The 25058-nt window shown below is 34.5% G+C and overlaps 1 protein-coding gene across 4 annotated transcripts in view; it reads left to right on the top strand.

Annotated features, from left to right (window-relative positions):
• The window catches only part of LOC126727519 (metal tolerance protein C4), a 55169-nt gene that overhangs the window by 13459 nt on the left and 16652 nt on the right, over positions 1–25058 (top strand). Inside the window, exon 2 of one of the 4 annotated variants that reach the window (XM_050433198.1) lies at positions 24656–24992. In XM_050433198.1, coding sequence (XP_050289155.1) covers positions 24689–24992 — 304 coding nt within the window. In that variant the 5' untranslated portion in view covers positions 24656–24688. Of the gene's footprint in view, positions 1–24334; positions 24993–25058 lie in introns of those variants that run through there. The other 3 variants (XM_050433199.1, XM_050433196.1, XM_050433195.1) reach the window with 3 other exon arrangements.

The following is a 25058-nucleotide window of genomic DNA, read 5'->3' as shown; positions in this document are numbered from 1 at the left end:
CAAGATTAGCAAACTTCTATTTAGGGGACCATTTGTGTCCTTTTAATTAATTATAAATTAATCGCTATATAAAAGTTTGGTGGAAGGTGAAAGTTAGTAATAATAGACTAACTAGATATCTACCACAATTACAAACCTTTTTTTTTTTTTTTCCTCAGGAAACAAACTTTCATTCATAGAAGAGAAAGTATTTACATCAAAGAACAAAGCTTCTAAGGCAGGAGGAGGATCTTCAATCCAAATTACAATATTGGAGATAGAGTTTGTAAACTTAGCTAAGGAATGCGTCACTGAGTTGCCAGATCTTCTAACACATGAGCAGTGGCGGCTCCAGGATTTTTTTCTAGGGAGGTCAGCAATGGCAAAGTTAGGAATTTGTCATTTGTCATGAGGAGTGAGTAAAAAATTAAATGATTAATCTTTTTTTGTATAGATAAACTTCCATATTATATACAATAATTTAAAATAATATTCTAAATATAATTTAGTATACAATATAACTATATTATACAATAGTCTAAAACTGTTATAAAATAGGTAAGACAACAACTATTGAATGCATAAACTAATATAATTAAATTACTAATCATACATTTTTGTCAAGTTAATAATAACTTATTATATTTATATGTAATATCAATTATATAAAAATATATGATAAAGAAGGAGAAGACTAGTAACACACTTAGGAGTAGGACTAGGAGTAAATGTGAAACTAAGAAAATAAAATAGTAATTGATATAAGTTTTTGTGTTTGAAGTGGATGACTTCTTAAACATACACATAGACATAGTCACTCTCTTTGAATTGGAGATAAAAAGAAAAACTAAAAAAAAATAGAAAGGAGAAAATGAGATATTGAGAATGAGGAAAAAATTACAGATATAGATACAAATTTGTACAGATGTGTTGGTTGTAACAGTGACATAATTTTTTTTATTAATAAAGAAGAAAAGTGTAAGGAAAAACAATTTCACTGCATTGTCAACTGCAAAGTAAGTCAGAATCATGGAAAGAATATTCATATATATATATATATATATATATATATATATTTTTAATGAATAAGCAAAATTTTTGGAACTGACCCAATACTTTCAAAAAAATTCCACAACAAAATCTAGGTGGCCAATTGTTAAAGGTAGATAAAAAAAAAAATATTGTTTGTTGTGGGTCCAGATAAAAAGCAATTACAATTTGCCTCATATTATTGTAAAAATATTGTGAAATTAAAATTAAGATGATCATATTCAAGTTTCAAACTTATTTCAATTGGGTTCAAACAAAATTTAGGATTAGGGTGTTCAAATTTTTATTTTTGGGGTCAAAATGAAAAAAAAAAAAATTTATATATAAAAATTTTGTTTGGGCCAGGTTAGGGGTTCATTTGAACCCCCTGGCCTTAATGTAGAGCCGCCCATGCACATGAGAGTGAGCCTTTACAAAGACCAGCCACCAACGTCTTTATTTCTTGCAAAATATGCCCAAGTCGTGAATAGTCCATATCTGATTAAGAGAGTTTGCTCATAAATAATGGACTTCGTAATTGTACGATAATGGACTATCTGGCTCCTTTTTGAATTTTCTATACAACTTTCTTATATGTTTACACGTACTGGCATTTGTTGCTTACAAAGGTCCACCATGCATTGCTATTTTTTACAACCTGTAAAAAAGTCCTCCACAATTTTTGCATGCTTATCTTATCAATATATATATATATCTAGATCAGAAGTTAGGAGATTGGAACATACCCAAAGTTCCCACAACCCAGGTCTATAAGTCATCATCATGGTCCTTGAAAAAGTCTTTCAGAACTGACTACCATGTTAGGACTATAGAACAAGTTTACAGCATTAACAAGGAATATGAAACCTGTTATTTGTTGTCCCCTGCAGCTGTAAAAGCTCACAGGGAAAAAGATCATAAATTCCTCCATATAGGACTTGTCCAAGTTGGAGTAAAACCATTGATCAGAGAAGGGTTGAACCCAGCATCCTCCTGATCTTATCCAAAGCTCTCCTCAGCTATAAAAGGGACCTTTGGCTTCAGTCTTCAGCAGGCTTAATTCTTAGGAATACCTCAGAGGCTAAGTTTGATACTTCCTCACCAGAGCTTCTTACATTGTACTCTGAAATACTTTGTAACCAGAATGTCTCTCTTCTCCTCTCCCCTAGTTTACACTTGTACTAGAACTACACTTGTAACCTATTTATGCTTCCAAGTTGCTAGGATGAAAGCAGCATCTTCTGATTCATCATAAACTGGAAAATGAGTGATGACCATGATTTGGAGGTGCTTGAACCATAGGTCACATGATTCAGACATAGCCTTGCTTCTAAATATACGTTCTTGTATATCAGAAGGCAAGTTGGCAACAGCACTTCTTAGCTGGTTTTGAGTCTTAAGACTTAACCTAGCATAATCGGTGCCCATAATAGTCATTTTATCCTTTGAATGGATATCCTCTTTGCCAAAGAGTTGACTGATGGATAATTTTCCAATCTCAATTTATGCCTCAAGGTTAACTAGGTGCAATTCTAGTGCTCTGAGGGTTCTTTGGAAAAGGCGATTGTTGTTTTGGGTAAAGGCTCTTTGAAGGTTATCGAGGACAATTTTGATGGAAGGTGGAAGTCCTGTATATACTTCATTTGTAAATTGAAAATTCCTGGATAAAACTTCATGCAAAGTGATAGTCCTATTACCTCCTGAAAATGTTATTCGAAGCGGAACATGTTCTAGAAGGGATGTTACTTCCCTGGGTTCTGAACCAGAGGAAGCGCCTTCGTGCTTTTGAGAAGGAGAACCCTGAATAGGGGCTTTTCCTTTGTTCCTGCTTGAAGATGCCATTTTCCCCTTACTAGTGGGGCTAGTATGGAAAGTAATTTGCTTTTCTTCCTGCCATGTATTAACGAAATGGTTATTTCTGAAAACATTTTTGTTAAAATCATGAGATGTCATGGAGCAAATACTTTCATGCATAATATGATGAGATGATAATTTATGAGGTTTATGGGGACTCAAAGAATTATCAAATATGATGGAGGGTACAATTTGATCAAGGTTCTGGGCTTGATTTGGACCGAATGAAGGAGTTTTGGCATTGATGAGGTTAAGATTTTTAGAAACAGAAACTTTTTGGAGACACTCGATCTCTCTGGGTTCAGGATTTCTAAGAAACTTAAACTTGACTGATTGGCCAAAGGGATAAGTAGTGATTCCCTCACTATCTGTGGTAAATGGATATAACAGACACATGAATGGGTTTCCTAGAATGACCCTATTTGTTATATTTTTGACAAGAACAAAGGTGGTTTTGAAACACGCATTGTCTTGGTAAACTTGTGCTTCTGGGATTTTAAATTCAATCTGCATTTTCCCACCGCTTGCGGAAGTTAACCTTTCTCTGGTTTTTCGGAAGTACTTTGGTGGAATGATTCCTTCTTGAATGCAGTTAAGATCAGCGCCTGAGTCTATTAAGGCAACTACCTCGAATTGAAAATCCTTTATGACAATCCTGACTTTGGAATGCCATTTCTGGAAGTTAATGCTACTAATGGTTTGTAAGAACGATCCAGTGGATGGTTCGGGTTCCATATCTGCAGTAGGATTAACAGTTTCATCAACTTCATTATCAGAAGGGTTTTGTAATGAGGTTCTGTCCTCATTGCCTTGATGTGAAGTAAACTCTAGGTTTTTTACTCTTAGATCCATGAGACCATGATCAACCCTAAGGATGGTTAATTCCTGCTTAAGCTTTCTCATTTCTGTTTTGTGATCCTTAATCTCTTTTTGGAGATCTTGGATGGTGATCTCTTTCTTGGATTTGGTAAACCTATTGTAGATTTTCTCTAAATCAACTAAGGGTTCCTGAAACCTAGGTTTGGATGTACTGGCTTCCTTGACTAGGGTTTTATGAAACTCGCTAAGTCTTTGGACTTTTTCTTCTGGGTCCTTGATCTATTCTATGAGATCGAGGAGCAGTTCTTCTTGTTTAGAAAGAACATGGACAGTTTTGTTTCTACAACAACTATCCTGACAGGCTAGGATTTCATCTGTGTCACTAGAGGAACTAGAAGATACTCTAGAGGTTTCAGAAGATGTCCGAAACAACTGGTGCTTCTCTTGGTTACTAGACTCACTGCTTAGGTGATCGAGTTCTAAGAGTTTGAAGATCTCATCCTTGTTGGCTTGGTCACTAATGAGTGTATTGATAAGGGTTTTGGCCTTAGCTTGACAATCTTTTTTGAAATGACCTTTCTTTCCACACTGATAGCATGTTCCTGATGCTTTGGGTGTGAAATTGCTTATTTTGGGACCTAGATTGGGATCTGCCTTTCTTATAGTAAACATCAGTTTTGAACTTATGTTTCCTATAATGTTTGGAGGCAGGTTTCTTCCTTTGGGGTTTTTCAGAGGGTTCTTCACCTCTGTGTTTGGATTTTCTTTTGGGAAGGATTGAAGGTAAGCCTATATATATATATATATATATATATATATATATAAAACTGAAACTTTTGAAACTTTTTGAAACTTCCACAACGCATAATATTAAAAAAAAATTAAATTAAAATTAAAAAAAAAAAAAAAAAAAAAAAAAACATAAGCTCATAAAAAACCATTTCTAAAACCTAATAAACGCAAAACCAGCCCTCTGCCTAATCCTTCCTCCAAAATGCAAACCCATGCTCTGTCGTTCCTCCCTCTTCTCTATGCTCTACCTTCTCCTTCCCCAAAACCCAACACTGAAAATCAATCCTGCCAAGAAGCCATCCCCACACTCTTAGGTCCAAGATAGAAAGAAGGCATCACCGAACAAACTACTGTCCCAGCCGTGGCAGAGGGTATAGCTCCTGTGGTTCTTAATTTTGCATCATAATTGTAAGTCTACTTTTTCCTTTTGCTGATTGGTTTCTCACAATCCTAAAGAACCATAAACTAAGCAAAGAAACCATGAGTTGTGGAGTGTTGTTGTAGATTCAAGATTGGGCTTTTAGGGTTGTTTATGAGAAACCCAAATAGATTTTTTGAGGGGTTTTGTTTGATTCTTTGTTTGGTTGCAGACCTAAGCTTCTTCTCCAATGTCCTGCTTCAGCAACCTTGGCTTCACCCTCTGCCAAATTTATTTGTTAGTGATGGTAAAGTTTGTATATTTAATTTCGATAGAGCCACGGAAGCTTCAGATTTACAGTAAAAACTTAGGGCTTGCTACTAGCTACTACTGAACTTTATTATTATTTTTTTTTTACTGAGGACTGAATATATAGAGTTTAGAAGCTGTTTGCAAATCCCAACAACAGAAAAGTGCATGATTTGGAAGTGAAGGAAAAAGGTAGAGAGCTGTATTTTTTCATCTTTCATATCTATTTTGGAAACATATTTTGTGGGACTTCACCATGATCCAAGCTGGTATATTGATTATTGAATCTAATAAGTAGTGGATCATTTGTCATTGTTGTGTTGCCTTTGAAAAGTGGGAGGATTTGCTTTGGAGGAACATTGGTTTATGCGCTTTTTAGTTGCAGTTCAACTATTTGAAAAAATTACTCTTCTAACTATGCATCTTTATTCAGTTGTATTTGTGTGTTTTGTGTATGTTTCTTTCATTTTTTTATTTATGCATCATGCATGGTTGTGTGCAATGTGAGATGGCCTAATTTTACTAAACAAATTGGTCTTCTATTTGGTTTAAGAACCCATGCTGAATCCAAATCTAGAAAACTGTTCTTGGTCATTTAAGAGCCATAGTTTTTTTTTTTTTCCCCAAAACAAAGAGAGTTTGTTAGGATATATGTTTCTCTGTTTATAAAATATTTTCCCCCATTCCCATTGGACAAGACTCTTTATAGAGTTTACTACCTTATTTCACAATGAAATCTTAATTCTTTTCAGGTTGAATTGTGATGGGTCTTTTTGGGAAGGCAATTCCAAAAACCGTAGCTATGATTGTGTATTATCTGTTTTGAAAACACTGGATTAGATGATAGATACAATACATCATCCTTTCAAACTTAATACATTATATGATTGTTGACTTTTGCACCCTTCATTTTGGATTGCAAATGCCTAAAAGAGGTATTGTATCATGTTTGAAATTTCACCTTAGTATTAGAGGATGTAGCTAACCAGTGCCTATAATCTCACTCTGATTTGTTTCATTTGTTTCTCTTTTATTTTCTCAGGCCTCAAACTCAAACCCTATCCTCTCTCTCTAATCTCAGCCAAATCCATCAGCACTCTCAATTTGCTTCTGTCGTTGATGTTGCATAAGGTAATGTTTTGTATTCAATTCTTTATCATATAATATTTTCTCAAATTTAGTCAGTGTTTTGAGACTTAGACCAATTCTTTTCTTAGTGCTATTTGATTACAATTTAGATGTCATTGAGTCAAACTTAATTTGTGTTGATAAAATTGTTGATCGGATGCTCTATTCATTCTCTAACATAACAAAAGCTATAAACTATACTTATCAAAGTTGCGTCAATGAATTTATGGTTGCAAGGCTTCTTACTTGGTGTTCTTTGAATTGTGGTTAGCCCATGATAGGAAACTTGATGGGATTTGGAATATGAATGATTAATTTTTGGGTTTGTGGTTTAGTTGTTGCTTTAGTTAAATTTATATCCCACAAAATTTTCCTGCCAAAATTTAATGCAAATTGGATTTTGGGTTTTGGGTTTTTATGTTGTCTTTTAATGTTGTGAGTGATTCCAGGCATAAACAACCTACACAAAAGATCAACCTCAGGCAAAGGTAAAAACAAAAAGCTATGTTGTTGGGGGCATAACCACATAAATAAATTGCTGTATTTTTTATGTTTGTTTTCATATTTAGTGTCACAGTTTTGTTTTTCTTTTTTCTTTTTCCTTTTTTTTTTTTTTTTTTTTTTTAGAAAGAAGCTAAATAATATTATCAAAAAAGATTGGCTAAATCAGCCTAAAATACAGAAAAAAGTTGTGGTGGAACATCCTCCATCCACCCTAAAAGTTTGGAATATTAATAGCGTGTCTAACCAAACTATGAGTAACAAAATTCAGTTTTGCCATATTGGTAGTTCTAGCAATAATAAGTTGTGCTATTATTTTCTATATATTGCTCTTTCTCTCCTCTTCAATTATTCATAGAATTTTGTTAGTTTGTGGCTGTGGGTTTCTTTGGCTGTGTGGTTGGGCTTTGGTTTGCCATCGATAAATAGGGGTTTTCAGAAAATTTCTAATTGTGCTTATGGGGCTTTGTTTCTGTTGCTTTTTAGTATTGCTTTGTTTATGTTAATAAGCATATTTACACTCAAAAGTTGTTGGGTTAGCAAGTGAAGGTTCCAGTATTAATTAGCTCCTTATTTTTGTTCTTTGTAGGTGCTTAATAGGATTTTGTAGAATTTTTGGTGTTTTGGCTGCTTTTAGTTCAAGTGAATTCCATGAGGTGAATTTCATGTAAGATGTAATTGATATTTTCAATAGAAATTGGATGTGCAGTTGACCTCAAGCACTCGCATAAGTTTTACTTCTTTTTTTGTGAAAATTCATAGTTGCAAATATTTGAATAATAAATGTTATTAGCTTTGATTTGCCTAGAATCAAGAAGCATGAATAGGATGGAAATGCAAAGAAATTTCCATTACTTTATCTTATTTATTTGGTGCTAAATTAGAATTTGCTTCATGTTGGAAAATTTACAACCTGAAGAAGTTTTTCAGTATCTTAATTGTACAAGAAAGGATTTGACCTTTGATCTAATGGAGTTCAAGAAAGATTGGATTTGTTTGGATACAACACTTGAGGAGGAAAAGGTTAGTAAAGCAATGTTAAAATTTTATATTCATCCCTTCTTTTTATTTTGCCATTATTGCTTGCTCAATTTCCCTCATTGATTAGTTCTAATATTCCTTTATCTTGCTCTAGGAAAAGAAAATAGTAAAGCTTTTGGGTTTTATGCGGATTCCTTAAAATTATGACTCTATGGCTTACTTTTTCTTGATGACTTCGATGTAACTAATGTTGAATATTGTAGTCCTTAATTTTTTATGCACAAGTCATTAATCAAATTAAGTTATAAAGACATTTTGAAAATTCCTAATTAGTCAAAATCCATTCTTTAGTCAAATTTTTTTGAAAATTTTTTGAATATACCTAATCTGTGCTGAATAAAAATTCAGATTATCATAACTTCTTTGGCATTCGGATCTTTCTAATATTGACAACAATATTAACAATGCAGCTGATGCTTAGCCCAAAAGTCAATGGAATTATAGTTTTATTTACCATCAAGGTCTTCTCCGTTGATGAAAATGTAGTTTTATTTATATCGTTGATGGTTATGTAGTTTGTTTCTGGTGCTAAAAGTTCTTAATTCAATTTCATAATTTTGGGCATGGTTAGTTTTACTTTATGATTTTTAGTACTTGGGTTGAATGCCATATAATGTGCTTATTTGCGCATCACATAGATAATAAAGGAAAAGTAAATATTGGGGCTCTGTCACGTGATTGTAGCATTTGCATGCATATTTCAAAGACGAATTTTTGTGTCTTAGACCCAAATTTGATGTCAGTAAGATCTTAGAAACACAAAATTAATTTGCATTCATATTTTGGAGATGGATTTTTGTGTCTTAGATCCTTACTTAATATTGCTAAGATTTTAAAAGCATATCATTTAGTTTGAATTTCTATATATGTATTTGTGTGTATGTGTGTGTGAGTCACAGTGCTATAGATAAAGTGTGTGTAGGAATTTCCATTTTGGGTGAAGGATCAATTAGAGAATTTAATTTCGATGATGAGCAATCAAAGGAGAAACTGAATGCTTCAAATGGAAGCACCAAAACCCTGGGGAGAACATAGAGAAATTACCTCAATGAGTTGCAATGTACTGCACACGAGGATTAAGATGTGAGAAAATTTCAAGTTATCTACTCAGTAAATAATTCAAATATGTGATTATCTTTGGAAGATGAAAATGTATTAATTATTTGATTCAAATTGTTTGATTTGTATTAATTTACAAGATAAAAATGTACTACTATCATCTTATGTTCAAAATGTAATACCAGCTTTCTAATTATTTGTTCATGAATAATCTATAAACATAGATTTATAGATGTTCTAACTTTGTATTAATTAGCTCAAACCACATTACATGCCCATGTGTTTCAGATATGTAATGATTCTTAGTGGCAATTTTATGGATGCTAAAAACATGTTCTATAAGCTTGAATTTACATGTTTCTTAGCAAAAACTACTCAAAGAAGAGATAAATCCTAAACCCGTGCATCGCACGGGTTAGCGACTAGTTTCAACATAAACATAAAGCTCAACCCAACCACTAGACAACTTAGGTAATCACCTAAGCCTCCTAAATTTTAACCAATATAGCTTAAAAATATTAGTGAATAAATATAAAATAAATTTTTTATAAAATTAAAAACCAAAAAAATTAAAAATAATAAAGTTATTGCAAATACCATATTTTGTATGTCCTAAATTTATGTGCCAGACCTCGAAAATTCTACAAATATCAATTTTTCACTAGGGGATTGTGGGAACATCTAAATTAACATGATATAACCCGTTCAGGCATTAGAGCACTCAAAATGCCTTTTTAGGTCAAATTGACCAAACTGCCATTAGTCAACCCAAGGTTGACCAAATTTCAAAATTGGTCAACACTACCCCAAAACAACATTTTTCAAGTTTTTGCATCAAACCTGAGGTTATCAGAGATTCTTATCAACCTTGAGCGCAATCGAAAACATAATTTTGATCTGACCATCAAAAGAGGTTGGAACCAATGTCATTATGAAGATTCTTGAATTTCCTTTCCAACGATTGTTCATGGGTTGAAATTGGAGTTTAAATGATTGAGATATCTTGAAAACCATGCTTGGTGTGTCGGCTAACTTCCCTAGGCCATAACTTTTGGTCCGATCGTTGGATTTTCTAAATGTCAAGTGTTTTGAAAACTAGACACCCATACCTTCCCATTGGTACCAAGTCCAACTCAATCAAATTTCAGGAAATGCCTTTAAATGAGTGGCCAAAGTTAGAATCGAAAAGCTAAAGGAAATGACAAGACTGATGACATCAGCCTAGCTATAGGCCTTGCACACCCTAAGTTTATGTCGGCCTGGCCCTACGCACACTAAGGGTGCCTCGAAAGATAAAGGGTCATAGAATCCTAAACCCTAAAACCTTAAAACTTGAAGCCTTAAAACCCTAAACTCTAAACTTTAAACCCTAAACCCTTAACCCTAACCCAAACCCGAAAACCCAAACCCTAAACACTAAACCCTAAACCCTAAAACCCTATCTTGGTGATTTGTTATAACTCATAAGTAATCCGCACAATGCGTGGATAGTGCTTTGAGTTTTAGAATAAGAAATGATAGAATGACCGTTATGAATGACCATTATGGTGGAACCTATAACACTGGTCCAGTTTAAGCACAATGGCAATGCTAGCATTTGATTTTTGGAGCCGTACATTAAAAGGCAAATATGTATGATTAGAAGGACCCTAGAAAATCACTCGATAATTTGCCACTAAGACACAAAACGATAAGACCCAAAGGAAAAGCCTAAGCTAAGATTCAATACACTTTTAGGTAGGGCACATCCATACAAATACTAAAGCTAATTATTGAATTAGTACAATTATTAAATCAGTACCTGCAAGCTCAATCCAAGTCATTAACATTTATAGGCAGATGACCCCCAACTTCTTGCAAGGTAGTTGTAGTAGCAACATCACCATTAACCCCAACAACTGAGTGAGGAAAAAATTTATAAATGGAGGGGTTGCTCACTGTAAACACTGATCAATTGAACTACTTTCCCAAGATCAGTTAAGTACCATTCACCTGTTAAGTCTTGGTCTCTTACAACTATCCATATCATGGATCATTGCCATTTCACTAGGCTTTTTCACTCCTATGACTTCCACCTTTAAATTTCTTTGACAATTCCATGTGTATAGAACACATCTTCACCATCCTTTTCTTGTGCATGATCTCAAACGGTTAGAGGACCACATGGTTTTGGCACAAGTATATGAGAAAATTTATGGAAGTTTTAATTTTTAAGGCCACAAGAAACGGGTATATATAAAAGAACATGTTTTACAATATGCAAAGCAAAAATTTAATAAACTAACTCTTCAATTTTAGAATTAACAAAAATTACAAATGCAAGAGTCCAAGAAGTTTGAAAAAGGAGAGGAACAATGATGTGGCAGTTACCTAGTGTTAAGTTCATTGTATAAATGGTTGAAATAATATGGGAAAGTGAGCCCAAAAAACCAAACATAAGTCTCTTAGTCTTCTACATTTACTTCTTCACGTGATCAATAAATCTAGACTGCAAACCTTTCTTTTTAAAGAAGCTGAAGAGTGTATCTATAGCTTGAAAGGCAAAGTGCCACATGGCAAGGCCTCATGCACTCTCACATGAGATCACTACTTTTATATATAATATATATTGATTGATTGATTAGGGGTTGACTCTAGTCATTGGATTTTCTAAAGTGTGCTTGGTGATTGTAGAAGTGGAAAATTTTCAACCAATCACAAGTTTCCATGTACTACTCAGTAGATCTCACTATCATTATTTAGAAATTAATGAAAATATTTCAAGTGTCATTAAATAAAAATGATGATGAATACCATAAAGCCAGTGACATGTTGACATGTGTTAGTATTTACTTTAAATAACATAAGTAGTCTAATTACTCCTCTCTATTTCTTCGATAAATATGCTCATTCAATATAAGGAATATGAGTATTTCTTGTCAAAAATTAAATATAATTTTCTTAAATTTCCCTCATTTTAAAACAAAATAAAATTTGATGGTGAACCAAAACTTGGACTATCTCTAGTTTGTCCATAGTGTTGTCCAAGTCTAGAAAGGTTGTCCCAATACAAGAAGGTCGTCTAGCATGGAAGCACCTGGACAACCTCCCAACACTTAGAAATTATCAAAGTAAATTTGTGTTCAAGAGCTTACAATTCAGACCACGTTCTACTATTTTGAAGTATGAGCAAAATCCTTGTTCATTGCTATAACTTCCCACTAGTTTCTTAACTTTTGATAGCAGTTGTGGAAGTTAAGTCTAAACCTTCTAACTTCCATCCACGTTGTGGAAGTTACTAAACAAGTAACCACTCCAAAGTTCTCTATAAAAGGACTCAACCATATCAAATGAAGGTAAGTTTCCATCACTCCTAAAGTTGGAATTCTTGAGTTCTAAAGAGAAAACTAACTTAAGCATCGGAGGGTTCTTGGCCATGTTAGGACATAGGTGAATCATGTTAGGAACATATGTCAATATAGAATTGGCTAATCCTTTGACAAAAATAAAACGCACTTTACTTGTAATTTGGTAGATTTAGGATGTATTTAATGCTTCAAGGAACAAGGTTTCAAATTCAAGTGTTAAAACCATACAAGTCTGTCCAAGAATCAAGTGAAGAAGTGCTGGATTTTAAAGCTCGACAGCTAGCTCAATAGCTAGTATCTATCAAGGTTTAAAAGGTTGTTTAAGCCTGATACTCAACAGCTGCTCGATAGATAGGGTATCTATCGAGATTTAAGAAAATCAAATTTTCAGTTCTAATTTTCATTCAATCTGTGTATAGATGTTTGGGTTTTCTTTTCTCACAACCTTAAACATATATAAGGATTGTTTTAAGGGTCGTTATAGATGATGCAAGTGAGTGCAACTTGATGCAAATGTTTTTCACAAGCATATTATGAACCAAAGACATATGCCCTAGTTCATCTTTCTCTTCAAGAAGCTATTGTGTTTGTACACAGTAGGGTTTTGTAACAAATGAGTTTTGTGATCTTCATCGTGTTAATGAAGTAAAGAACTTTGCAGCCAACATCCTTCTCAAGTTGGTGTGTAAGTCGTGTATTGGGATTCGTACATCACATTGGTTAGTCACGTATTGGGAGCCATTTATTGAAAGGAGATATTGTCACTACAGAGCAAGTCTAATTAGGTATTAGGGTAAGGATTCAACTGTAGGTTGATATAAGGTATTGGGATTCCTTTATCTGTAACCGCTTGTTTGATAATAGTGAATTCTCAGGAGTGATGACCTTAAAATCACCCAATAGGGTTTTTACCGTGTAGGTTTTCCCCATTTGTAAACAAATCACCATTTCAATTTATTTTTTGCTACATATTAACTTAGTTGGTGATTTATTTGTGCTACCATGCATATTGCATGTTAATTAACTCAATTAATTCACTTGGCTAATTAATTGATAATTTATTATAATGGGTCAATACATTTTTGGCCTGTCAAGTGTTATCAGAGTAGGCACACTCTAATTAGGGTTAATCTTTGTTGTGTGATCCATTGACCCCTGTTTGTCATGGATAAAGGATAGTCTCTTATTATACCTCCTTTATTTAATGACACTAACTATGCTTACTAGAAAGTATGCATGAAAGCTTTCTTGTAATCTTTAGATGAAAAAGTGTGGCAAGCTGTGGAGATAGGCTGGACCAAGCCAAAGAAAGCTCCGGTCGATTGGGATGATACTAAGATCAAGGTGGCAAACTTCAACAGCAGAGCATTGAATGCTTTATTTAGTGCGATCACGAATGAGGAGTTCAAGAAGATATCCTCTATTGAAACTGCAAAGGAAGCATGGACCATCCTCCAAACTACCTATGAAGGAACCAAGGTTGTCAAGGATTCAAAGCTTCAGAGACTTACCATGAGCTTTGAAGAGATTAAGATGGAGGAGGATGGGTCATTTGATGAGTTCTATGCCAAGCTCAAGGACATAATGAACTCAGCCTTTAATCTTAAGGAAACCATTCCCGAACCCAAGATTGTTAGAAATGTGCTTCGATCTCTGCCTGAGAGATTTCATGCTAAGATCACCGCGATTAAGGAATCGAAGTATATTGACAAAATTCCTTTGACAGAGCTGGTTGGCAATCTGCAGACCTATAAGTTAGGTTTGACAAGGATTGAAAAATCTAGTAAGGGTAAGAGCATGACATTGAAGGCTAAGAGCAATGACATTGATGAGTCTTCAAATGATGAAGATTCTAAAATGAAATCCTATATCACTTGGCAATTTAAAAATTTTATAAAGAATGTCAATGCTAAAGGATTTGACAAAGACCGCAAGCAGTCCAGCTCGTTTCAGTTCAAGAACCAAGACAAAGGAAAGAAGGATGTTAGGGATGGCGGTCAGCACACTATTCCCTCAAGATCAAAATGCTTTGGGTGTCAAGGTTTTGGTCACATAAAACAAGAGTGCCCTACATATCTCAAGACCATTGGGAAGAGCAAGGCACTTGCTGCTACTTTGAGCAACACTGAGCCTGAGGATGATTCTGATAATGAGGATGATGGAATCTTAAATGCCTTCACTGCCATTGTAAATCCTTTCTAGTGGATTGTTGAAGATGTGGATGATAAAGAGGACTTGGTGAATTCTAAGTTCAAGAAAATGGATGATCAAGATGATATCCATATAACCTATGAAAAATTGTATAAGGTGTTTGAAAAGCATGAAAAACTATATAGGCTAGCCACCAAGAAGCTGAGTGCTTTGGAACCTGATCGAGAAGAGCTTTCCACAAAATTTGATGAAGCCAATTAGACCATTAAAGTACTATGATTTGAGAATAATTTCTTAGCTGGAAAGACCAAAAAGCTTAAGGCAAAGTTGTTCCAAGTCAGAGCTTAGTTGGAAAGGACTTCAAGTGCAAAACTTGATGAGATGCCCAGCATTTAGAAATCTACTTCTGATCAAACCGGTTTAGGGTATGATTTTTCTTCTCCTAGTATTGCTTCTACTAGTACTACTGTTTTTGTTTCTCATACTAATAATGTTGAATTTGAAAACAATGATGTGAAAAATGTGTTAGCTAGTGAGAATATAGATAAGGGTAAATCTATCTTAGAAGCACGCCCTAAGCTGGATAAAAAATAGACTAAAAACCCTAAGGCTAAGAAGGGAAACACTCAAAAGCCTAAGCAGAAGAAGCAGTATCTCTGTCATCACTATGGAATAGCTGGACATACTCGACTTAATTGCTATAAGTGGTTAGCCACTCGATAGAGTAACAGTATGATTTCATCGGAAAACCAAAATCAGTTTCCATCCTTTTTTGCTCCTATTGGAGATCTACTCAAAGCCTTCATGTTCCTTTCGAACTTGAATGGTTTCAATTCTTCCCTCTCACCATTTCTTCCAAGGTGTGGAAGGAAAAAGGCTCCAAGTGATTTAGTCACTTTTTCTCTCTCTCCCCTTCTTGTTTTTGTTTTTGCATTACTTGTGTGTTTTGCTTTCTTATTTTGAGTTAGTCTAGTTTTGTGCATTACTTTGTTTACCATGTTTTTGTTTGTTTGTTTGGTTTTTTTTTTTTTTTTTTTTACATAAAAATTAAATAAAATTGAAAAATCAGAAAAATTCAAAAACAGTGTGTGTTTGTGTACATTGGTATTTGTGTACCTTGGATGACCATTGAAATAGAGTTTTCTAAACTTTGTATCTTTTGTAACTTAGATGAGCATTTCTATGCACAACTAAGCAAGTGAGTTTTGTGACTTGTGTTTGTGATGAGTAAGATTAAGTAATCTCTTGTACTCAACACTCATATCACTTTTTTTTTTATAGGAAGGACTAGAAAATCTTAAGAAAAAATGCATAAATAACCATCTCACCACTGTTTCCTGGCAATCATGAAATGACATATGTATGCTTCAGCATAGCAAAAGTGCAATGTCAAAAGCTTAACATCATTGGGTATTTCTTTTTTCTCTCTTATATGCCAATGCATGGTTTGCTTAAAAGAAAATATGCCCAAAAAAATAAATAAATAAAAGCAAAAAAAATCAAAATGTTTTATATATGATTTCAAGCATGTCTTCTAGGAGTTGTGGGAGTTATAGGATGTACCTCGAAGGTGATAGTCTCCATCAAATAGTTATAATTGTGTGTGTGAGTTAAAGTGATTTTCTCATATCTCAAATCGTTATAACATGTAGACACTTATGCAATCTCACAATGTTCTTCACACACAACACGCAATATTCTTTACTACTCTTGATACATGTGCAGATACAATATGATTTGGCCATCACAAGGAATATATGTGTTAATGTATGCTCACTAAACTGTCTTAACTTGTTTTTGAAATATAAAATTGGTTAGACTTATTGTGTGTGTGTGTGTGTGTTTTGGATCTAAATGCTTGACATTTTTTTGTTGAGAGATGATTTTAGGAGCTCAAAATGTTGTTTGGATCTTTGGTTGAGTAGCATGTTTGATTGTATTCATGTTTGTGTTTTTTTTTTCCTTGAAAAACTGTTTTTAAGCAATCTCAACAGCTTCTCGATACCTCTCGACAGCTAGGCTAACTATCGAGCCTCTTGAGCTTCTTTTCTTGATAGTTGTTATCGTAATCTCGATCCATTGAGATTCTTGAGATTCAATCTCAATAGCTTCTCGACAACTTCTTGATTCATCGAGGAAGTTTCTGTATACTTGATAGATGCTCGATAGCTTCTCAATCCATCGATCCCTTTTGTTATGGAACCTCTCAATAGCTTCTTGATAGCTCCTTCTAGCAAATTTTAATTCTCGACACCTCTCGACACCTACCGATCCATCGTGCTGTGAATATGTCTATATATAGTGACAGTGTGATTTTTTCTTCATTTCTCCCCGATGTCTCTCGACAGTTTTTGTCTCTTCACCTCCCCAAACTTTTCTCTCTCACTCTAAATCTCAAACCCATAAGTTTTTCTGCCTCAAGATCATTTCTTCATTTGGTATGATCTTATTCTCTCTATTCTTATGATGCTTTTAATGTTGCATGTCACATATTCATGCATTTTTCCATGCATACGTACCAATTTTTGTTTCTATCATTTGATACTAAACTGTTTGGTGCTTTTTTGCGTGTCTCTCTCTCTTTCTTTCATTAGTTGCTCTATAGCACCTAAATGAAAATCTACTCCATCCCTGAAACCTCTTCATTCCGGGGCATCTTCTTTTGCTTCCCCTTCTGATTCTACTCCTTCCCACGTCTAGTTCTGTGATGATAAAGCCAATAAGGACTTTTTGGAGAACTTTTCACGATGAGGCATTCATTTGAAACGCCAAGTCATTCTATCAAATATTTCTAATACTGACATTCCCACTTTCATCTACAGTAGGGGTTGGGAGTCACTATGTGGCATCACGGTCGCTTGTTCCTTTGTGATCATATAGGAGTTTTACTCCAATATGCACGGATTCGATTATTCAGTACCTCATTTTGCTACTCACGTTCGAGGTATGCACATCGTAGTCACTTTGGATATTGTATCCGAGGTGCTACATGTTCCTAGGATAGTGCATCTTGACTACACTAGTTGCGATTGTCTGAGGACTGTGTCCAAAGACGAACTCTTGTCCCTTTTCTATGAGACACCTTCTTCTTGGGGTGATCATCAAAACACCCCCTGCTCAGGCTTTGCCAAAGGTCCGAGGTTCCTTAACATGGTGATGACATTCGTTCTTTATCCTTTGTCACACTATAACTCTATTACAGAGCCTCGTGCTTGATTTTTGTTATCCCTCCTTGAGAGGCTTACCATAGATTTTCCCTCTCACTTCATTCTTTCCCTCATAGATGTCTATAAGGATACGGCGATTTATGATAAGCTTATTTTTCCTTCATCTATCACAAGGCTTCTTCACCATTTTTTTGTCTCCTATCCTGAGTCTCCTCATTTTGCAGTTATGTGTGCCATAGACGTTGCTACCGTCAAATGGAGTGAGGCCCAGCTTCGACCAAAGTGGCCACGGACAGCGACAGTGACTCTTCCAGCTTCTTTTGCTTCTTCAACATTCGCACCTTCTTCATCGGTGGGTGGTGTGACCCTCGAGGCGGTCATGGCGCAGCTGCAGCGCATGAATGCTCGCCTTAACACACTCAGTGATGAGTTGTGTCAAGTGAAGACCCATGTCGGCTTTATTGCTCGACGGCAGGCTCACCTTGGTGGCTTTGTAGAGTCTTCCTCTCCTTCTCCAGAGGCATTCAAGGACAAGGATGATGATGGTGACTCCAACGACGATGATGATGCTAGCTTGCCTAGTGACGATGAGATGACTACTTGAGTTACTTACCCTTTGTCATTCGTGACAAAAATGAGGAGTGGTTTTGGATATGAGAATAGTCATATACATAGGGGGAGAGTTAGCATATGAGATTTTTGTTAGAGGGAGTGTGTTTTTTATTTTTTTATTTTGGGGGATGTAGTGAGGACTTATGTATTTTTTTTCTTTTCTTCTTTTATAGATACATTGTTCTTATTTTGTGATAGCAAACCTTGTACTTATGATGTTATCTATATATGATGAAGTTGTTATTACAGTTCTTTCACCTATCTCTACATGTGTTATTTCTTTTCTTTCTTTATGCACATGCTTCTTATTTATTGTATGCAATCATTTATTTTTGTTTCACACTAAGATGCCTCGATGAGTTTTGTTTAAAGTGTTTCAGAAATACAGGTTGTCAAAGTCTTCTTGCCATAAACTCTCTTCTTGCAAAGTTTTTCAAGAGTTTGTGTTAGGATAGATTTAATTGTATTCAACAAGTAAGTATGAGTTGAGTGATTTATGACTTCTCTTATATGTTCATTTGTTTGTTGTGATTTTATCATGGATTGCCAAAGGGGGAGATTGTTAGGATATATGTGAATTATGTTAGGGACATATGTTAATATAGAATTGGCTAATCATTTGATAAAACACATTTTACTTGTAATTGGGTAGATCTAGGATGTGTATAATGCTTCAAGGAACAAGGTTTCAAGTTCAAGTGTTAAAGCCATGCAAGTCTGTCCAAGAATCAAGTGAAGAAGTGCTGGATTTTAAAATTCGACAGCTAGCTCGACAACTAGTATCTATCGAGGTTTAAAAGGTTGTTTAAGCTTGATGCTCAATAGCCGCTCGATAGATATGGTATCTATCGAGATTTAAGAAAATCAGATTTTCAGTTCTGATTTTCATCAAATCCGTATATAGATGTTTGGGTTTTCTTTTCTCACAACCCTAAACATATATAAGGATTTTTTTAAGGGCCGTCACAGATGATGCAAATGAGTGCAACTTGATGCAAAGGTTTTTCACAAGCATATTGTGAACTGGAGACATATGCCCTAGTTCATCTTTCTCTTCAAGAAGCTGCTGTGTTTGTACATCGTAAGGTTTTGTAACCAAAGAGTTTTGTGATCTTTATCATGTTGATGAACTGAAGAACTTTGCAGCCAACATCCTTCTCAAGTTGGTGTGTAAGTTGCATATTGGGATCCGCGCATTGAATTGGTTAGTCACATACTGGGAGCCGTGCATTGAAAGAAGAGATTGTCATTGCTTCTTGTTATAATAGTGAATTCTTGGGAGTAGTAACCTTAAAATCACCCGATAGGGTTTTTGCCATGTAAGTTTTCCCTATTCGTAAACAAATCACCATGTCAATTTATTTTCTGCTGCATATTAACTTAGTTGGTGATTTGTTTGTGCTACCACACGTATTGCATGTTAATTAACTCAATTAATTCACTTGGCTAATTAATTGGTTAATTTATCATAAGGGGTCAATACATTCTTGGCCTATCAGGCCGGTCCACTCTGGTCATTTTTGATCTTGTGTTTCTTTCTTTCAGGCCTTCCAAGCAACTGCTAGCCTATTAAAGTCCGGAGCATTCAACCTACTGATTTTCTATGCATCATCAGTTGGCGCCATCTGTGGGGAAGATTAAATTTCTGTTTTGCAATTTATCTTTCTTTGACAAAAGGCTGTATAATCCGAACAAGGTCAATGGCCACTAGTCCAGGCCACCAGGAGAGTGGAAATGCTTCCAGCCACCCCAACTGTGCTCACCAGTCAGCACCTGTTATGCAACCGCCTTTCGTCCAACAGATACAATCCATGGCAGCCGCCTTGGTAGAGCTAGCTCATCAGAATCAAGAGTTGACTCGGGAGATCAACCAAAGAAGGCAATGTCATGAACGGTATGTGGAAAGGCAAGCTCAAAGTCAAGAAGTTAAAGAATGAGAAAATGTTGAGCGCAAGAATCATTCAAGGGGCATAGCTTTGCGTGGGGTGACACACTTGGAAAAGGAGATGGATCAAATGAGGAGGGTCATGGATGAGATGAGGGAAAATATGAGAAGGACAAATCACGTAGATGATTTAGTTCATTGAACCGATTCCCTTTTCATAACTTCCATCAATAGTCATCCCCGGCCTTCCAAGTTTAAGATGCCTTCGTTGGATTCGTATGATGGAATGCGTGACCCATTTGATCACATTTCAACCTTCAAGACCACAATGCCCTTTCTATAATCAATTTACTTAAGCTAACATTGAATTTTAGCTTTGGAGTGTTGATGCCCTCTCTATAATCAATTTACTTGCATTGACACTGCACTTAAGCTTTGGAGTTGCTGGATGTGTGCGCCTTTATGGCCTTATCTTAGTGCTTTTGCTGTATTGTTTTGCTTCACAAGACACTGCACTTGAGCTTTGGAGTTGCTGGATATTTGCCCTTATTTGAGCAGTTTTGTGTAATTTTTTTTTTTTTATAATTCAATAATTGGGGAAAGGAATTTGATCAATGAATGTCTCTATTGTAAACACCAAGAGATGTGGATTGATTTACAAAGCTTTGTGTATTACTTTGCTTTGCAAATCTTGTCAACAAGAATTGGTTTAGTTATTGTGCTTGGCTGGTATAGCCTTGAAAAAACACACACACACACACACACTTGGTAAAATTAAAATTTAGGCATAGTTCCTTTAGTGCTACATTTTATATTCTCTAATTAGACATAAGGACAATATTATCTTTCCCAAGAACAATTAAAAATGAGTCGTTTGAAAAGTTGTATCTAGGGGGAAAAAAGTGAAATAATTGAAACAAACCCTAGTTGTGCTTGTATTTAAAGAAATGGAAAGCCTTAAACAATTTGTTATGATATAATATACATATATATATATATATATATATATATATTTGGCTCAAGTATTTATGTACATAAACTTAAAGCAAAGAAAGAGAGAAAATGAAAAAAATTGTGCATAAGTTTAAGAAATAAGAATCGGGTTGGGTCTAGTACTCTTGTGCATTGAACCTGTTAGGATTTTGATACATGTTAAATAACTGTCACGTGTCCATATCTCAACGAGTTCAATGCACAGGAGCAATAGACCCAACTCTGGCCCTAAGAAGTATATGTAGTGTTCGTTTGGGAACAACTTATCTAATTTTCTACTAAAAAATTTCTGTTGAAAGTGTTTTAAAATATACTTGTACACTGAAAAAATTTGAAAAAGTAAAAAAATAAAAAAAATAAAGCGGGAAAAAGTGAAGTTAAAAAACTAAAAACTAAAAGTTAAAAAATTGAAACCGATGCCAAATAGATTCATAATTGAACATAATTATAAGAAATACCTCATAAGCCATGCAAAATTGCAAATACGATAGACGATATCATGGAACTGGAACTCCACTCAACCTGGATTTGGAAGTATCAATTCAAAAAGATCTAGATTGAAGAATTTTGTAATAAATGGATTCAAATTTGGACCCTCTGTATGGGTTTTGTTTTGGGTTGGACCCATCAGGATGGGTGGGATATGATTAATATATATTTTGAGAATAAGCTAATGGGTCTAGGCTTATTGAAAAGCATATGAAATATTGGAGTACGAGGTTTTTTAGGAGGCCCAATCAGCTACATCAGTAACCTAGTGAGTACCTCGGTCCATCAATATCTCAGCAGTCTTTAGCCACTTGGCCTTTGGGCTCAAAGTATTTGTTTTTGTTTTGTTGTTTTGACCGTCATGTTTGTCATGTTTGTGATATTAGTGCATTTCCTCAAGTTTTCAATAAAGATATTTAAGGTTTAAATTTCTCAATTTCTAATCATTAATATATCAAAAAGGATAAGAATATCAATTTGTATAATTAGAATAAAAAAGAACTAAGAAAATTTTTACATGGAAATTGGTATACTTTATCTCTATTTGTAATGATAAGTCAACTTGGTTCGACCAATGATATTGTGGTTTAATGAATTTCTTTTAATAAAAAGGTTTGTGATTTATGGATGTATGAGATCATACTTGAAATTTAAATGGGGATTGAATATATTTCACATAAAAAGTAAAGTATAAACATTTAAAATTAATGAATATTATTTTATTATTGGAAAAAAATATTAATGAATATCCTAGTTAAAGTTGGATTGGTCAAAACAAATAAATGTTTTTAATTAATAGGCTGGAGTCATCAAATACACTTATTGAACTTGATTAGTAATATATTAGGCATAGTAGCAAAAAAAAGACATGTTTGGCTTGCTAGCTATACTAATTTATTCAACTTAATTAGTCTTAATCTAAATTAAAATTATGGTCAATTAGGTCGAAGGGTAGGACAATTGAGTGGAGACCATCCTGATAGTTGGGTACTTTTCTTCTTCCTCCATGTAAGCACCAACTAATTGAGTCACTTCTATGCATTATTTATTAATTTCCTCAATCAACAATTGAATCTCTTATTCTTCCTTCCTTGAAGATTGATTGTGCTGAATTATAAAAGCTCATCATTTAATTGGTTGACTCATATGCACCCTTTATCAATTTCTCAATTAACATATCATTTGTTGTCACTTTTACCCACGTTATTTTAGGCCTCTCGTCATGTTTCTTTTCATTCTCCAACTTGAATTGAATCATTTTTTTTAGTACATTGATCAATTTCCATTGCACATGACTAAACCATCTTAAATTTCCTTCATATTTTCAAAAATACAAGCTAAATCTACCAAACCAATGACTTCCTTTGTACATAGTAAACGATATTAACCTCTCTTTTATGTTTTTCAACACAAGCCATCCCAAACCTTAAGCGAACAACTTCAATCCCAGTTTTATATTTTCAAACATCCTTAATTAGTCTCTTCACAATATTTTTCTATTGTAGATTTCAGTTAGGTTATGTGTGGGGTCCGAGGACCAAGGAGTCCCAACCGAGGATTAATTTGCTTAATCTAGGCCAAGAAGGGTAAGCAAACTATGAGGACTCTGCCTACTTGAGGAGAGTAAAAGAATTAGGATAATTGATATCCCTTAAAGGCCTAAGGAAAGGAGAAGAGATAGCAACGAGGGCAAGAATGGTGGGAGTAAGTTTCTTGAAGGATATACCTCCCACCTCCGCATTCAATACCCTACACCAACCTTATCAGTTGCACCAATGTGAAAATGATGAATAGTAACTTCACTGCTAGTAGTCCCTTCTACCACCTTCAGAATGGTCTTAATGGGACAGATATTCTAAAAATTGCCCTGAGACATATAAGTGGAGGGCTGTGATGCATGGTAAAGGGCTATAAAAGGAAGGGAATGCCCCCATAAAATAGGGATGAACAATTTCTATGTAATAAGAGAACAGTAAGGAGAATTCAAGATTACCTTGTAAAGAATCAGAACTAAATTTATACATAAGAAGTTGATTCTTGGATTTGCGTGAGGAGAATATTATCCTTAATTGATGTTCCATTTGCACTTATCTGCTACTTAGGATTCTTCTGTCCTAGACTTGGACTTAACCTTGTATTGCACTTGAGTTAGTTACCCACTCTTTTAAAAATTATATTGTTTGTGCTTGATTTGAGGAATAAGGTACCATTGATCTAAATGGGCTTAGGCCTTTATTTTTTGAGTTTCTACAGGTTAATTGGTAAAGTTGTGTATTATTGACTAAGGAATTTAGGTTTGAATCCTATCTTAACCTCATGATTGAAGAGCAATCATTATAGGGAGAACACACATAAGCTACACACACACACTTAATTGGAACATATTTAGCGCAAATTACATTTTTTCATCCTAAACTATTACTTCGATTACATTTAACTCCTTAAACTATTGAAATGCACAATTAATTCCCCAAAATTATAACTCTATTTCAATGTTTCTCTTACAGTTTGTTTTGATGTTAAGTGTGACAGAATTTTGCATTTAAATACCAATTTATCACTCTATACAAAACATACAGTTGTGAGTAAATTAATCTTCCAATGTTAAATGCTGTTAGAATTAACATCAAAACAGAGGACATGAGGCATTATTGAAATTAGAGAGTGAATTGAGTATTCCAATAATTTAGTAGGTAAAGTTAAATTGTATTTGTAGTCATAATTTAAAATGAATAGTGCAATTTCTCCTTCTACTTATAATTCATTTTATAAAAATGTTAAATCAGCCTATTCATTCTTAAAAAAAAAAGAAAAAAAAAAGAAAAAAGGAGAGAGAATGCGTGGGTAAGAGTAGGGATATACCAGGAGGGAAACAGGAATCTCTCTCTTTCATTCTGTAGGAGCTCTTTTCCTCCTCCTTCCTTCTTCACTTTTCCTCTTTGCCAAATAAAGAATCAAACTCAAAACCTCTCTTCATTACCTCATTTTATTCCAAAACCCCAAAATTCTCAAGCTTTTTCAATTTTATTTTTGACCCTTCAAAAAAAAAAAAAGAAAAAAAGAAAAAGAAAAACAATAGTTGGAAAAAAAACACTTGTAAAATAAAAACACAGTAGACTCTGTCTCTAGCCAATAATACTAGGCAGCAGTTGTTGTCTCAAATACAAAACATAGTATGCGGAGAAAATCGCAGCCGTGCTTTAATCTCCTCCTCTCTCATCTCCGCCGTTGCTCCTCCGGTCAACAATACTCATATTTTCACTCCTTTCCTCTTGTAAAGCTCTCACAGTTTTTACTGTTAAACCCTTCCTCCGATCATCACACTCAATGTCAAAGTTACAGCACTGGTAGCTCTAAACTGGGTTCTTCTTCATTCTTTGGTCCTCATTTTCAATCATCGAAACGGTTCGTTTTGTTGGGCTTGGTTTCCTTGGACGACAACAACAAGCTTCGCCGTCACCACTATTCCTCTCATCGCAGTAAAGTTCTTTACTCTCTTTTTCTGTGTGTTTGTTGAAAATTATATTGTTTTTGAAAATTTTGTT

The sequence above is a fragment of the Quercus robur genome, chromosome 5 (assembly GCF_932294415.1).
Source record: "Quercus robur chromosome 5, dhQueRobu3.1, whole genome shotgun sequence".
Lineage (NCBI taxonomy): Eukaryota > Viridiplantae > Streptophyta > Magnoliopsida > Fagales > Fagaceae > Quercus > Quercus robur.
The sequence above is the reverse complement of the archived record's forward strand: the minus strand, read 5'-3'. Positions and strand labels throughout refer to the sequence as shown.